Source organism: Malania oleifera, chromosome 2, assembly GCF_029873635.1.
Source record: "Malania oleifera isolate guangnan ecotype guangnan chromosome 2, ASM2987363v1, whole genome shotgun sequence".
NCBI lineage: Eukaryota > Viridiplantae > Streptophyta > Magnoliopsida > Santalales > Ximeniaceae > Malania > Malania oleifera.
This window is the reverse complement of record NC_080418.1, coordinates 119,879,170-119,897,021: the sequence shown is the minus strand read 5'-3', so window position 1 is coordinate 119,897,021 and position 17,852 is coordinate 119,879,170. Positions and strand designations below refer to the sequence as shown.

The window sequence follows — 17,852 nt, the reverse complement described above, 5'->3', positions numbered from 1 at the left end:
TCAAATTAATGGACAAGAGTTAAATTTTATTTTCTTTAGGTTTTAAACATATTAGAACAATTTTTCATTTTTAGTAAAAAAAAGTATAATGAAAAAATGAATTTCCTTTTTATTTTCTTGGATCAAGATTTTTGGTGGGAAAAAAAATAAAAAATAAAAATTTATTCTAATATGATTACAAAATTAAGAAGAATTAAATGATAATGGTACATGAAACCAAATATTTTTCATCAATATGATATATTTTTAATTTATTTCCATTTTTCTTGATAAGCAAACATAAAAAATTGAAGTCCTTTATGGTTTCCTTTCCATTCCCTCATAATTTTCAAGTTCAAAATGGAAACTCAGTGTACAAGCAAAAGCACCGCAGCTACAGTAGCACTGCACTTGAGGTACAAAAACTCCCCTAGTGGAAGAACCAACTTCTAGGTATCAATGACCATTGACAGGAACTATCGAACAGTTGACAATGTGAACAATTACAACATACACAGATGTGAAATTACATCCAAAGGGATTAGTAAATGAAATCTACACAACTAGCTCATACCATGAATATGGACCAGAGGTTCACAACGTGCTTCGTTAACTCTCCAGGATCTGCTGTCGCTCAAGTTCAATTACCTTTTCAGTCAAATGGTTTACAGTGCTGTTTGTTGCATCATTATTCCCACGGCAATATCGCAGTTGTTCCCGAAGACTCAGCACAAGCTCATTAAGCCTCTGAATGTTCTTCTCTTGTGACAAGATAATCTGCAACAATTAACAGATGTCCAGGGTAAGTGATTGTGAGAAATTACTGAGCATCACAAGCCACACAAAAACTCCCAGCAATCTTAAGTTGGAAGTGAGGAAGAAACAAATCAATGAAATAACAGACTACCAAGTTCCATTAAGAAAGAACTACTCAGCTTTTGCTACAATACACAATTACTCAAATATGGTTCAACACAATTACTCAAATATGGTGAACTTGGTGGTAAAATGTAGTATAATCCACACATTCCACGTAAAGGTGGGTCATTTTTCATGAATTAAGTCCATTAAAAGGTTTCGCAATGCATTATTTGTTGGCACTATCTATGCATTTTCCTGTTTAAAATTTTTTTATATGCCCAGACTATTTGCGCTTAGTTTCGAAGGCTCTATTGATCTGAATGTATCTTGACCATCTGCTTTTCCCTTCTATTAGCCAAGTCCTTGTCCTCTTTGTACTCCTTGTACTTTCCCCTTTCTCTTCAAATAAATTTTCTTTTTCTATTGAAAATTAAAAAAAAAATCCCCAGATTCAATTTAGCTCTATTGATAAGTACCGCGATATTAACTGTAAACAGTATTCCACAATAGCGTCTGAAAATTCCAGTTCAATAGCGATATTGCCGCAACATTCCAGTCCATGAAAGAGGTAATGAAATTCAAATTAACCCTATTAAAGAAAAGGGAGGAAAAAAAAAAACTATAAGGGAGATACGGCCATTATTAAGTAGGCATTGTATTCCTGAATAATCACATACAAAAGACGTCCTATAAAAAATTAAAAAAGTAAATATATATATATATAAACAATTTAAAAATTGCAATCTTCAATATTAGCCCTTCTGAGCTCCATGGTTTGGCTCGGACATGGGTGGACCACAAAGCTTCCTTGTAATAGGAGGTTTAGGTTCAATTCTGCACAAAGTCTAATCCTAGATTTGTCAAGAGGGAGCTATGGGGTCAGTCACGTCCTCCCCCTGGCTTGGAGCCGCCTAGGGGTCTGAAAGGTCCATCCAAGTTGGAGTTTCAGGACATCAAAAAGAAAAAAAAAAAATATTGGCCCATCTAAAGGATCAGATTGTAGATTCAGAAATATCAATAACTTCTCTTGACTCAGAAATATCAGTAACTTCTCTCAACTCTAAAAAGATTATCTCCACAGACTACACATACTTCATCCACTTAATGCTGCCTGTACTATCATCCTTAACAACAGTTCTCCCTTAATTCATTACCCAAAAAACATCTCAATATTGGCCACACCAAGACAGAGGGAAAAAGAAAAAGTAGAGAGCAGAAAAGAAGCCTGCAAATTCCAGATTGCCTGGGCTACCCAAAAGCATCCACCTAATTGTGCTTTCAAATGTGGTGAAGAAGAAAATGCCAAATGAATTTCTTTCTTTCTTTCCATGTTTACCTTCTCCGTTCTTTCTTTAAGGTCGAGGGGTAGGGGGGTGGTACCAAGCAATATAATTCCAATCTTCACGAGGAAGCAAGACCCTGGAATATATTCAAAAGTACGACCATCAGTAAGGCATTCATATAGCCTTCTCCTAAATAACCTCTACCAAGAAGTATTAAATCCTAAGGTTCAGATATTCCTTCAGCCTCAAATGAACTAAACTAAAGGCATCAACCAAGATATCCTGAACTGCGAATTCTGAACTTTATTCCCTTCTAACCATGGTCTTAAATTTCCACAAAATTGTCAAAATTTCCATTGATATTTCCACTTTCCATCACCCTTGCAATCAAAATTACAGCTGATTTCCATCTTAAATTTCCATCAAAATTTCAACAAATCATCCAAAATTTATCAAAACCTCGAAATTTTAGCAAAATTCGTCAAAACTTTAACTATAGAATAAAATTCCCTCGGAATTCAAATGTGGGATTTAGACACAAACGAAATTTCTCTTAATTTATTTTATTCTTTTATTGAAACAAAAGATTATTACTAACCGTATATGTTTCATACACATATTATATTCCAATTATTGCCCCTCGTACACAAAAAATTAAAAAGGCAGCCCAGTGATAAAACTACTGTCTCTGCAGGGTCGGGGGAGGGGCGGACTGATTCTCTGTAACAAATCCAATAGAGAAAACTAAACATGCACTTTAATGCGGCAAATCCATCCTCCCCTTTATTGGTCCAAGTGTTCCACCATTTTAAATATTTAATTTCTCCACCATATCCCAGGCAACAAGATTTTTACAGTCATTACAGTCAATTACAAAGCTTTACTCCCCACTGTACAAAAGTTGTACAACTTGTTTTAAAATGGGATTCTGAAGCCAATCATTTTTAGTTTGGACCGCTTCCCAATTGTCCTTCCTTCTTCAGTGCCTCAAATTACAGTTTCTACCTGTTGAGGTGTTCTTTCTAGCAGCAACTAAAGGTTTCCTGATAGCCAAATTAATTTATCTTTGCAATATCAAGCCACAACCATATTTGGTGATCACACTAAACAAATTACGACCTAGCAAAGATGACTTAAAAAGAAACCAGCAAGAAGTAGAAGCAAAACCAAGGATTAGTTGGATTATAATTTTCTGACGGATCAGAAAAGAGATTCAACTGAGTAGAGATTCACTGGCAAAGTTAGATCCTCTTACGTGGAGACAGAGCAGTGGAGGATATGGATGTCACAATCCTCAACCAACTTCCAGATCTCAAGAAAATTCTAGTATATCAGAATAGATAAACAAGAGGAAAGACAAAATTCAGTATTGTTCTTTTCATTATCTAGACTAATATAAGTACGGGACGATCTCTGGCCATAAGCTTTTCCAAGGGAAGTGGCTATGATTGAATACAGTAGTCTCAGACTTCTGTGGAACACTTAGAACTAAAATCATAATGATCTTTAATGATCTTTGAAATGATACACTATTACTTGGGAAATGACAACCTTGACTAGACCATTAACATGACCACTTAGATGATGATAACCCTAATATATACTGCTGCAACTAAAAAGGTAGAGATTGAAACAATGCTAGGACAATTAACCAAAGTGAATGCCTTCCAACACAGGATCAGCTCTTGGGCAACACATTGCGAATCCTAACCGCCTATGATCATAAGCAGCAACAGAGTTGCGTTATAAACAAACCCACATCATCTTCCTTTATTCACCCAACCAAATCACAAGTCTTTCAGATGTTCTCTAACATTAGCAGGAAGTAGGAAAATAAATATGATGAAGACAAAAATGTAAGGCATAGTAGGTTATCTCCCCTTAAGCAAAAGATGACCAGTCTCCAAATGAGCTCAAAGGATGACCAGCCTCCAAATGAGCTGCCAAACTTTTCATTGGAAATGTGACCAAATGGATAAACAGACAAAATTCAAGCAGCTACAAATTCAGGCTGACATAAACAGATGAGAAAATTTAAGAATCTTACAATATGACTCTTAAGTGCAGAAAAGCAAACCAAATAGGAAAATAGATATGGGCATAAAGAAAAGCAGCCCCAACTCACACACATACACACAAACAAAAGAAAAGGAAGACATAGGAAGAATAAAGAAAGAAAAGCAATTAAAATCTCAAGAAATATTACACAAGAAGATACCACAGGAATACATCTGAAGACTAAACTCATTGAGGTGTAAAGAAAGGTTTAAAAAAATATACCAAAAGACATACACCAGTTGGCTGTCAAGTTCCAAGTTGGTTGAAGGCCTAGTTAGTTACTTAGTTCAGTACTCAAAAACTCTCTTTGTGGTGCTTGTCTTATAGCATGGCTGGAAAGCAACTCTTCATGCATATCCTGATATGCTTGGATTTTCACCCATTGCGATAAATGCAGAAATAAAAATGATTTTCACTAAATAATCATTTTATTTACTATTGCATAACAAAAAGTTTCGAACTCGGTAACATGAGGCAACAATAAGCCCACAATGGCTATAATGTATTCCAAAGCCAGGAGGGAAAAACTAGGATAATTCTGGAGGAATTAAAGGTGTCAAAATCAAGAGGAACAGCCCAATAATGACAATAATAATAAACAAAAACCAACTCTATGAACATGGTTTTGCATTGGAGCCCCATTTCTAAATTTAACGAGTTAAACTACAGCATGGATATCACAGATTCTAAAGTGCTCCAGTCTCTTTGTCCACTAGTCTCATATCATATAGGTATTGACAATCAACCGATCGGGTGAAGATTCAGATTTCGCACCAATGTGTTATAGTGTTACTAAGCAGGTGCTTTGTGGCTGGTGAACATGCAAGCCACAGATCTGTTTCAAAACTGATATTGGTTAGGCACCACCTTCTGATAAGAAGAAAAATTCTTGGTGAAATATCACAAACAAGGAGGCAACATAAACCAATGGAATCAATTATGCAGTCATGCATCCTTTTAAAGTTGAATAGCATTATCATGTCAGTTCTTATTTGTAGGCTACTTGCAGTTGAATTGAAATAGTCATGAGGAAGTAGGGTTTGAAAAGGAATTGAACCCATTTTTACCACAACCGCTCTAAGCCAAACCAACACCCTGATTTAAATCATCAAAACTCCTCCAATAAACTCAACATTTCTCAATGCTCATCCACATATATGTCGATGGCTCATTAATGATTGACAAAATGAACAGTTAAAGATGCCATTTGGCACCTTGTGGCTCATATGTACTTCTGCTGATTGTCAATAACAAAAACCAAAATTCAGGACAAATTGGGCCGCAGTGGAACGCCCGCATTAGAGGCTATAAGCTCAGTGTTAGAGCATTCCCTTGTAATTGTGTCATTGTGCCTGGGATGTCAAGGCTCTCAACGACATGGATAGTTCAATCTGCTCATCAGTGCCTGACCCTATTGTGGATGCTTCCAACATGATCCATGCTGACAAGACTACTTCCATCATAATGCAAGGTGACAGAACCAATGCGCCTTCTAAATAAGTCACGCTGCTGGCAGGTAACAGCGAAACAGTCTATTTCCGCAACAGCTGGCTGGACTACAGGCTCCTGTCCTCGGCTTTAGTGCAATGCATAAGGCCTTGGTTCAATGATTAGAAATAAGATATCCACCAGATCAGTTGTATTAAAGCTTGATATACATTGTTGGCCTACAACCTAACAACATAAGTTTTTAGGTAAAGCGGTGATTAAACATGGTATCAAATTTGGTTACCATGATGTTCTGGGTTCTAATCTTGTTGCCTGCATTTAGTGTGTTATGTTTAAAAAATTATTGTATTCCCTGCAATGGGTGTTATCTATTGTGTGTTTATCTCTCCAAGTGTTGTTAGGCTGCACATGCGAGGGAGTGTTAAAGCTTGATATACAATATTGGCCGTCAATCTAACAGCTTAAGCATTTAGGTGAAGTGGTAATTTAAGAGGTTGAATACCTTGACAGTAAGGGAAACCCTTCAACCTTGGACTTGGGAAAGAACAAAATAAATCAATTCCATTTTTTGTAAGAAATCTCAATGAAAGAGAGGTTGACAAGCTCACCAACTTGCTCAATCTGTTGGATCATAATGTTCCTCTCAATAGGGGTGATGAGAGGGTTTGTGAGGGTTGATTCTTTAGGTCTCTATTCTAGTAAATATTTTCTCCTTCACCTCTTAAAAAACTCCTCCCCCCCCCCACCCCGCCCCCCCTAAAAGGAAAAATCTTCCCTTGGAACCAATCATATGGAAGGCAAAGGTCGCTTCTAAGATTTAGACCTTCATCTACACTATGACATTCAAGAGAAATATAGAATTAATACAAATGATTTGTTTACAAACTAGAAGACCGTCTCAGTCCTGATGTGCTCGATTTGCCACGAGTCCAATGAAGTGAAACACACAATTTTTCCTTCATTGTCAGGTGGTAACTAATCTTTGGAGTGCTCTCCTTCTTTGTTTTGGTGAAACTTGGGTAGCACCTTGGGTTGGGGGAGAATCCTGGCTTGTAATGCATTGTGGTTTGGGATTAGTAGGAAGGGAAGAGCTTTATGGCATAGCGTGGCTTGGATTGAGAGGAATGTGAGAACCTTTGAGGATTAGATAATCCCTCCTATTTTGTTATGGGATAGAGTTGCGCTCTTGGCTTCTTTATAGGCCATCATTTAGGTTTTTTGGGGTCTGTCGCTGTCCAACCTTCAAAGGGAATGGAAGACAGCTTTATTGCAATTTTCTTGGTTTTTAATTTTTCTCTTTAAGAAGCACATCTTGTTCCCCTCTCGTTGTACCTTGATCATTCTCTGTAAACACATTTTTATAATCCAAAAAAAAAAAAAGATATTGCACATTAATGTTAGAAATCATATTGCATCTTGGCTCTTGTTCTATAAGTCACATCACTCTCTTCCCACACAAAGGCACTTATGTCAAAGTCTCACATTCCTCTGTCCACGACTAGGGGGCATCAAAAGGCTTGCGGTGTACTAGGACACACGGATGTGTCAGGAATGAAACACGTAACCATGAAGTTTCATAGACGAACTTTGGATGCTACTATGGCCACATTCTTGTAAAGAAGTGAGTATAATCCTCAAGCATCTAGATGTTTGCTTATGCTTGAGGCAGGATTAAAGTGGGGAAATCTTCTGAGCTACCCCCCACCCCCTCTAAAAAAATGCCATTAGTTGAGAACCCAAATAAGAACTCAAGGAAAGGCTATAGCACCTATAATTTATGCAAAGAGCTTCCACAAGGGAATAGGAGTCTCATGGACCATAAGCATGCTAATACATTCATATGAGTATGGCAAGATGAGACAAAGTGATGTCTCGTCGACACACAAGCGTGCTTCTATGTGATCTCTATTACATTCGAGCAAAGGTGATCCTTGTGGTCATAGAAATGTCAACCTAAGATAGTTGGTAAACCAAAGCAGGTCAGTTTGGGGTAAAATTGAATTAACATTCTTTGCATTAACTCTATAGACTACAAATGAAAATCAAAGAATGGACTTGGGTAAGGAATAGGGATAATCAATCAAACTTTGGTGTGTATTCATTATCATGTTCTCTCCAATGTGTGTTTGCACTTTCATTTGAATTGGCTAAGTTGTGCCTCCATTGTTGCTATTTCAAAGAAATCAAGATGCTTAAGACTATCCTACACCATAGAAATGAGTATGAAGTAAAATTATAATATTAGTCCCATTATACAGCCACTATAGCTTAGATATTTGATTAACAAAAATAATCACAACATCCATATTAGGGAATATAGAAAATTAAGATCGTATTTGCCAACAATGTATTTATTAACTTAGAGCATCACTATTGCATAGTTGGAGGTGAAATCCTTGGATCCATGGAAAGCAAACAATTGCAAAAAGCATTTGCCAAGGATGTCTTCATTAATCTAGATTCTAGAGCCACCTAGAAGGGCTTAGTTGAGAACTTAATGGTTTGGATTCCTATAGGAATCAAGTCATGAGACCGAAAATTTGAGGAATTAATAAAAGGACATTTGTTTGTTTTATGGCCATAGGGCTTTGAATTAATATTTGCCTAAGGCCACTACAATCTAGAAGCTAGAGGGCCTTGTGTTATTCTTGTCGATGGCCACCATACAATTTTGCCAATGGACACTTGAATACGAGTTAACCAATAGAAACCTAAGTTTGGGCGCAGAAATGTTTCCTTAATACTTCGCCTCTTTTACATTGTGTGTGACACATCATCCCTTTAAACAAAACAATCCATGAAAAAAAAATCATTTAAACTATCACAATTCGTAATCCCCATAAAATAAAAAATGAAAAATAAAAAAATTGATACTAGTGCTCTTGGTAGAAACATGCCAATTTGCATTAACAATTAGAGAGATTCAAAATAAACAAATAAAGCTTCCATTCCTCATCTACGTCAGTTTTTTATGCTAAAAAGGAGGAGAAAATAGAACTTTAGGTCTTATGTTGCTTTCACAAAACCATTCTTCACGTTTGGAGTATAGTGCTCAGCCTTTGAGAATAAGGAGCACAACACACAATGGTTAAGGTGTTACTCACAATTTATATATTGTTAAGATAGTTCTTTTTTAGTACATTGTTCAATTATTATCATTTTTAAAGTTAATTATTTTTTCTTTAAATACAAGAAAAAATATGCATGAAATGTTTTTTTTTAATTGTTGATAACACCAAAAGTTCTTCTTTTTATTATTTTTTTCACAATTCCTTCCCATAAACAGCATAATGTTCATTTTTTAAATTAATATTTCTTGACATCAATCCCTTACTTTTTATTTGTTCAAGGAAAGCATACACATGAAATGTGATTTTTTTTTTATTGTGAAAATGTAAATGTATTGTAATATTTTTCTTGGTGTTTATATATCAATATATGCATGCATTTAGAATAAATTTTGGAAATTTGTACAGAATCTAACCATTCGATTCGATTCTCAATTCACTATTCCCAAAATTGGAATTTCGATTCACAATTCGAATCTCAATTTGACAACTACAACCAATATTTATTCATATGAGATTCAAATGATGTGGAGGGAACCACCTTTAGCAACTATTTGCAATATACAGTTAAATGTTACTATCTTTGCTGTATGGTCGGGACTTGGGACATTTGGCTTCCAAAAATAGAAGAAGAAGAGAGCAATTTTTCATTTTAATTCCCTACAACCATTTAAGTAGTCTTTCTTGGTGAGGACAGTAGTTCTTAATAAGATACCAGTAGCTGATCTTCAAATAGCAAAGAACCAAGCAAACCCAAACTGGCTTTAAGGTTGTCTAGTAGGCTCAAATTATGTTTTATGTTGATCACCAAAAAGCCTTATTTAACCTCTAGAAATAGGTTGGACCGACTTCAGCCAAAAAAATATAGTTAATTTAATAATAATGCAAACATAATGCAAAAGTAGCTGCAAGTAGAAGGCTTAAACATTACTTTCTCTTTTACAGCTTCCTCCCTCTTAGAAATTTGCTGTTGCTTTTGAGAAATACTCGGAGTCGAATCTATGTCAATCACAAGCTGTTGCTTCCATTCAAACTGAGAGGTGATTATCAGGACGAGCAACAAGAAAACAAGCAACAGGGGCCTTGACATTATTACAAGCAACTCCCAGAAAACCTATTCAACATCAAAAGAGTTAGTACAGTTACCACCAGAAACCGAACCTAATATTCATCAAAAAGTCCTTGTAACGAAGATTCTGAAGACCCTAATAAACCAAGGAAAATTCTTCACTAGATGAGACATGAAAAACGGTAACCAATACAGACTTTGGCTTATTTAACTCGAATCTGTCATTTCCACATAAAATTTAAAAAAAAAAAACACCAAGAACACATTCAAATTTTGATTTTCTTAACTTTTTCCTGTGTTTTCTCGGGAATCAACCAAACGGGAAACTCATACCGAATTAATTATAAACTAAGCCATATTGATCAGTTTGAATCTCGACAAAAATGGCGAAGTCTGGGTGGAATCGAAGAGAAACTTACAGATCGAAGGTATATGTAAACAGCATCTAATCAACCACGGAATCCAGCCCTAGACGGTTGTGGTGGCTTGAGCAGTCATTTCCTGGCTTAATTGTGTGGAGAAAACACTCGATTTGACTATAAACCGTTAATGGCGGAGATTCGACTGTCACACAGAGAGATTAGCCTATCTGCTGCAGTATGCACCAACCACACCTTTGTAGCTTATACTCCTGGAGAAACAGTGAGAAATTATGGAGGCATATTCTTCAATCTTGCCCATATGCCTGTATTATGAGTGTGAGACAAATTGATCCTCTTTTTCATTCATAAAAATATTTACAAATATAAAATTTATCACAATATATTTTAATATTTTACAAATAAAAAATAAACACAAAGTAAAAGAATAAGTCCTATATCATTTTTCTTTTTCTTTTTCTTTTTCTTTTTTTTAACCAAAGCACTTGTTACCCCACCAATTTTGTCATTTTATCTCCTATCTTTTTAAATTTTCAAATTAGTACTTCACTTATAATTAGTGTAGATGAGTTCCACTAGCCACCATTAAATTTTCAATTGTTTGATTAAAGTTACTCAATTTCAATAAGTGTTGCAGATTATTCTATCCAAGGAGGCTCCTCTCTTTATACTGGTTGTAGAAGGGGATTTTATGTACATTGGCAGTCAAGGACACCTAGGTTGATGCCACTCTATTTTTTTCTAGGACACCAGCATGTGTCTCCTCCATGAAAGGGATTGCAATCATTGAATGCTTGGTAAGGATTTATATTTCCTGAATCTTATTGAAGAAGATGAAGTATTTTGTGTTCTTAGTTTCCTAATCACAATTCGTTCCTCAAAGAATAAGATAAAGGACCTTACATGTTATAACCCAAGATCCACATTCCCATTTTTGTCACCCTACAACCTTGGAAGGATTATATATCTTGCCTCGATTGCCATGGCAAACACTAGAGCCATAGTACCTTCACCCTATTACCATCCACTAGAGCCATTGAAGGCATCCAAGATGGAGAGAACCTAATAAGAAGGTTCTTGGTTGTCAAAACTACAAGATGAGCTTCATTCACTACTATTCATCTGTTAAATTCCCCACCATTTTTCTTATGGAAACTAACTATTGCATATGAATTCTTGATTACCTTGCATAGAACTTGAATGCATATGTCTTCTTCGTGTGGTTTGACCCGATTTATACAAGGTCATTCATAACATGTTGTTAATCGTTTGCTGAAAAAAGTCCATAAGTTGAAGGGGAGTAAAAGACTAGGAAAAATTCTTTTGTTTGTGTTGTTAGGGATGTTATGTGATGTAGTCTTGGAAAAATATTTTTTTATCTTTTATAATGGAAATTATTTCTTCAATAATAATGAAACTACTTTGGTTCCATCTATTTAAGGAGGAGGTGGATTTTGACTTGAATGAGTATGAAGTACAAAATCTTCTATCCATCCAAGTTTGAAAATTATGAAGACTCCTTAGTGATTGATTATATTATGGAGGAGAAGGATTCTGACTTGGCCAAATATGAATAATACAAGAACTCCTTTTTGATAAGGTTTTAAAGTTTGTCAATGTTCAAGGACAAGATGATATTGAGAATGAAGATAATTTCAAGCCTAGTCAAGAGGTTTGGGAGTTCATTGTCAAAAACTTTGAGTTAGGCAAGGACCATCCCTTAGCCTGACCTAAATCAAGTATTGAGTGATCATGTTCCATCCTCTACTAATGGTCGATCAAAACATGCTACGGGTCCAATATGATAGGGGTATTGCTTACGAAAAATTTGATCGACCAATATTTGGCCTAGGAAGAAGACAAAGGCAGTACATTCTTCACACCTGAAATGCAAAACAATAAAAAAAACAAAAAAACAAAAACAAAAGCTACTTAAGGGGTATATGATCTATGAAAATAATAATAGGATAACCAATCAAGTAAGCACGAAACTTATCCAAAGCAAATACTACAGCTAGCAACTCTTTTTCAGTAGTGAAGTAATTCATCTGAGCACTATTTAGAGTTCTACTAGCATAGTAAATGACAAAAAGGCTTCCCCTCCCTTCGTTGTCCAAGACCAACACCTACAACAAAATCACTAGCATCACACATGATCTCAAATGCTAAAGTCCAATCAGGTGGATGAATTATGGGTGCTGAGATAAGCTTACCAATTAGCGTTTTAAAGGCCTCTTGACAAGCTTGTGTCCACTCAAATGGGGCATCTTTAGTTAGAAGGTCACATAATGGACTAAATATGGGGGAAAAATTTTGTATGAACGTCCTATAAAAGCCCGCATGACCAAGAAAGGATCTTACATCCTTTACTGTCCTAGGTGTAGGCAACTTAGAAATTAATTCAATCTTAGATTGATCAACCTTTATCCCCCTAGAAGAAATAATATGCCCTAAGACAATACTTGAAGGTCCATAAAGTGGCAATTTTCCCAATTCAAAACCAATTCCTTCTCCTCACAACAAGTCAACACCCTCTTTAAATTCAATAAGCATGCATCAAAAGAAGAACCAAAAACAGTCAAGTCATCCATGAAAACTTCCATGCAATTTTCAACCATGTCACTAAAAATGTTCATCATGCAACGTTGAAAAGTAGCAGGTGCATTGCACAATCCAAATGGCATTCTACGAAAAGCACAAGTGCCAAAAGGACAAGTGAAAGTGGTTTTATCCTGGTCTTCTAATGCAATTTCAATTTGATAATAACCAAAATAACCATCCAAGAAACAATAGAACAAATGATCAGCCACACGCTCAAGAATTTGATCAATAAAAGGAAGAGGAAAATGGTCTTTTGGGGTGGCAACATTCAATTTTCTGTAATCAATGCATATCCGCCACCCAGTCACAAGTTTTGTAGGGACTAACTCTCCCAGGTCATTTTTCACCACATTAACACCTGACTTTTTAGGAACAACCTGTGTAGGACCTACCCATTTACTATCAGCAATAGGATATATGATTCCTACATCTAATAGTTTCAACACTTCATTCTTAACCACTTCTTTCATAATGGGATTAAGCCTACGTTGGGGGTCTTTACGAGGGTTGGTTCCTTCTTCCAAATTAATTTTATGAGAACAGACCAGGGGAATAACTCCTTTTATATCAACAATGCTCCAACCTAAGGCTGACTTATGCTCACTTAGGGTTCGAATTAATTTCTCACTTTAAGACTCAAACAATTCAGATGAGATAATAGCAAGAAAAGTATCACCTGGACCAAGGAAAGCATGCTTTAAACCCTTGGGCAGAGGCTTCAATTCAACCTTGGGTGCTTCCACACTTGAAGGAATCTATTTTTTACCTTTCTCAGGCAACTCCTCAAACTTTAGTTGTCATGCCCGAGTGCCATAATCCTGAGTTCTATCAAAAATAGAACAAATATCAACTACATTAGATGGATTACTGATAGAATCAAACTCAAAATTAACAAGAAAGTACTCAAGGGGATCAAAATCATGGGCTGTAGAAACTCCCCTATCCATGAGTGAGTCAATCATGTATATCTGGTGGCCTTCGTCATCATCTTTTGGCTATTTTGCAATATGGAAGATATTCACCTCGAGAGTCATGTTTCCAAAAGACTGCTTCATGAGCCTATTCCTGCAATTAATAAAAGCATTCGGAGTGGCAAGGAAAGGCCTACCTAAAATCAAAGGAATTTTAGAAGTAGTATCAACAGCAGAGCTAATGTCAAGGATTAGGAAATCAATAGGATAATAAAATTTGTCAATTTGAATTAGAACATCCTCTACACTTCGAGGTACTTTGACTGAACGGTCAGCCAATTGCAATACCATAGTGGTTGGTTTGATTTCTCCCAACCCCAACTGCAAATAAATAGAATATGGCATTAGATTCACACTAGCTCCTAAATCTAGCAAAGGTTGCCCAAACTTATGATTTCCAATGCTGCATGCAATGGTTGGAAAACCAGGATCTTTGTACTTGGGAGGAATCCGCTACCCAATTAGAGCACTAACTTGTTTTGTTAGGAATGTTGTCTTCTTCACATGGTGCTTCCTCTTAACTGTACACAAATCCTTGAGAATTTTTAAATAAGTAGGAACTTGTTTAATCACATGCAAAAGAGGAAGATTGATTTTTACCTACCTTAGATTCTCTAGGATTTCATTGTTACGATCCAAAGTTTTGCTTGCTTGATTTTAAAGCTTGAGGGAATGGTACCTTAACAAGACTTTTTGTCACCTCAGGTTCCTTGGGCAGCTCAACATCACTACTATCTTGATTCTTTTCCACATCCTCTGATTTGTTCATTGTTGGGATGTGTAATGACTTACCACTTTGTGTCACAATGACATTCACATCCTTCAAATTATCTTGCGCCATGTGTTGACCATGGGGTGCGGACTGAGCTTGAGAAGGAAACTTACCTCGCTCATTCACACTCAAGGAGCTTATCAATTTGGACACTTGGCTCTTTATCTCCTTGTTTTCTTCAACAGCCTGCGTAATCAACGATTCAAACTTTTGGTTAGTCTTACCATGTGCGTCAATAAAAGCATGCAAAGTGTCTTCTAAAGGACTCCTAAAAGATGAAGGTGCATGATATGGTGCAGGATATGATCTAGGGGGTTGTGCAAGCAACTGGTTTTTAGACTTCCAGCCAAAATTGGGGTGATTGCGCCACCCCGGATTATAAGTATCAAAGAAAAGTGTAAAAGGCTTCTTAAGGAGGTTTCCCCACAAATGAATTTATGAATTAAATCACTGGGGAAGACCTCTAGGCTTATCTCACTAAAATCAAAAATCAATACACTTACATGAGAGTATAAGCACGTAGGAACTATATGGAATAACTCAAAATACTCTCACAAAGGTTGATTTTTCAAAGGAATAAAAAAGGGTGGAGTATATAGGCTTGTATGCTCAAGGAATTTTAAATAGAAAAAGGAATTTAAACAAATCTCTAATCTCTGCTTAATTTTTGCAAATGACGACCTATATATAGAGATGGGAAAAATTATAGCTATTGGGGACACGCTGGGTCTTTTGGAAAAAAATTAATTGAGTTTAATTAAAAATAACCCAGTTTAACTTCGATAAAAATTGAGCAAATCGAGAGGTTCAATCGACCATTTTTAGGGTTCAGTCGATTGGGTTACTCAGTTTGGTCAACCAGGGTGTTTTTGAATTGAGGAGATAATTGACCAAACTTTAGGCGATTTTTGAACCTTCGAGGTTCAATCAACCGGGCTAAATTCGATTGACCGAACTTACATGTTCGGTCGACCAGGCCATTCTACTTCTTCAATTTCGATCGACTAGGGCGTTGGGATCTCCCTACGTGCCAGTTCGGTCAACCAGGGCATTGCAGTTCATTTTAGAAATGGTTGACCAACTGGTCAACTTTTTGACCCTAGAGAGGCTCAGTCGATCGAAGTGTTTCTGTGTGTTGGGGTTTGATCGACTGAACACCCCAACTTTGTCCAATTTAGTCTTATTCTTCTTATAAAGTCACCCATATTCATATGATAATTAATTCGGTACAGGCCTATACACTATACAATCCCTCTGCCCGGTACTCAGACTTGTGACTCTGCTCAGTAAAGCGTTTAAATCATGTATATGCATATTAGAACAGCGATCAGCTTGAAACTATCATAACTATGCTAGTAACTCCCCATGGCAAGGGTTTTGTGCTAAGAAAACACTGATTGAGCCCTGTACGTACATGCCTCATCAGGCATCATACTGCAGTCCAACTTGGCCATCACCACCCTGATCCCTTTTGACCAGTGGTCCTTCTTACCAAGCCTGCTACTAGGTACCCACACTGAATAATAACTACGTGTGGTTGTACTGTACCTCTATTTTGGCAACAGTACCAAGCCTACATAATATAAGCTTTTTAAGGCTTCATATACTAGTGATACAAGCTGCGGTCCTAATATTATATATCCAATTTGCATTAAAACATAATAATTTGTGCAATTCCAGTATTTTCACAAGCTCATTCATGTATACCTTCATTCATACTGTGGTAAAAACTAGCTCGTAACCTCTCAATTTTTCCCTTTTCTCATACTTGGCACAGTATCTAGCCGGCACCTATTTTCCGCAATTTCTGATAATCACTTGGAACTTTAGTCCCCATAGTTCATATACATGCATCTCAAATCAGTATAAAATCAATTCATATGATACCTCACACTCATTTGATCATATATATACATTTCATATAAATTGGTTCGAAAATATCATTTCTGCTACTATTAAGAGTTTCAAGCATCTCCTACTTTAATTTTAGTGCAAATAAAGTAGTTTAAAAAATTTGAAGATCACATGCCAAAAACCCCATTTTTTCTGAAATCGTAAAATTGTGAAAACCATAAGAATTGGCATTTATACCCAGTAAAACTTTGCAAAGAAGCAGTCCATGAGTACATATAAACATAAGGTACATATCCTGTGGTTTCTTTTTTTCTAAAAATACTAATGTAAACAAATCCCCTTACTTTAATCCCAAAAACTGAAACACGAATGAATCGATCCAAAACAACGACCCGGGATACCCGAAACCTAAAAACCGAAGAACATTACTTCACTATAATCATGACTAGTGCATATATACCGAATTAGAAATGAAATCAGATGCTTACCTCAATTTTAGGGAAAAATTCGAAAATCCTCAAATTGAAAATCTGATTCGCTATAACGGTAGAGATTCTCCTCCTAACTTGCATAGTGATGTCGAATTATTGATTCCGGCAATAAAAGGCATGGAATCTTAGAGAGAGAGAGGGTTGGTTCGAGTTCTAGAGAGAGAGTGAGAGAGGAAGGGATAACTTAGCACGAAAGAAAAGGATATTCTATTTATAATTAGGTTGACCCGGCCAACCTCGTCGACAAGTCGGAGTTCTCGTCAACGAGTCGAAGAAGGTCGCTCGTGGCCGAGGAGGTGACCTCGTCAACAAGCCTGAGATTTTAGAATCTCTGAAAATCCCTTGGTAACTCCTCATCAATGAGCCTCGGCATCTCATCGCCAAGCCACAGAAGAAACCTCATCGACGAGAAATGAAGCCTTGTTGATGACCTCTATTGTTTTATCCTTTTTAATTTCCCTTCTCTATACTTTATTCATTTTTCGAATTCAGGTCCCTACAATCACCCCTCCTTATATGAATTTCGTCCCCGAATTCACCAACCGATACTAAACTCATTCTACCTTACGTCGGAGACCTATCGAAAAGTTGACAGCTTCCCACAAAGAAGCTCCAACCTGAATTTATTACCTACCCTCACTTATGATGGAGGAATGCCGTGGTTACGATATAAAGCTTTAGGAGGTTACAATATACATACAAAATTCTCCCAAATATCATATCCACTTACTAAACACACTAACATAAACACTTTCACTTACCTAACGAACTTAACCGTCTCTGAGCAACTAAGGGTACTTCTGACATATCTTAGTTTCTAACTCCTATGAAACTTCTTCCACTGCATGGTTCCGCCACAATACCTTCACTAGCGGTACTTCCTTAGTCAGTAACTGCTAAACTTTCTAATCTATTACCTGTACTGGTACCTCCTCATATGATAAAGCATCACTAATCTCTAGAGTTTTGTAACTCAGCACGTGTGATGGATTTGACACGTACTTCCTCAGCATTGA

At 36.5% G+C, this 17,852-nt stretch overlaps 1 protein-coding gene across 1 annotated transcript; it reads right to left on the bottom strand.

Annotated features, from left to right (window-relative positions):
- Window positions 1-223: 223 nt before the first annotated feature.
- On the bottom strand, window positions 224-10,514 carry LOC131149255 (uncharacterized). Its single transcript, XM_058099541.1, has 3 exons — window positions 10,187-10,514; window positions 9,630-9,812; window positions 224-756 (listed from the first exon to the last, which is right to left on the bottom strand). The coding sequence occupies exons 2-3, from the start codon at window positions 9,786-9,788 to the stop codon at window positions 589-591; spliced, it is 327 nt and encodes a 108-aa protein (XP_057955524.1). The 5' UTR covers window positions 9,789-9,812; window positions 10,187-10,514; the 3' UTR covers window positions 224-588.
- Window positions 10,515-17,852: the final 7,338 nt, after the last annotated feature.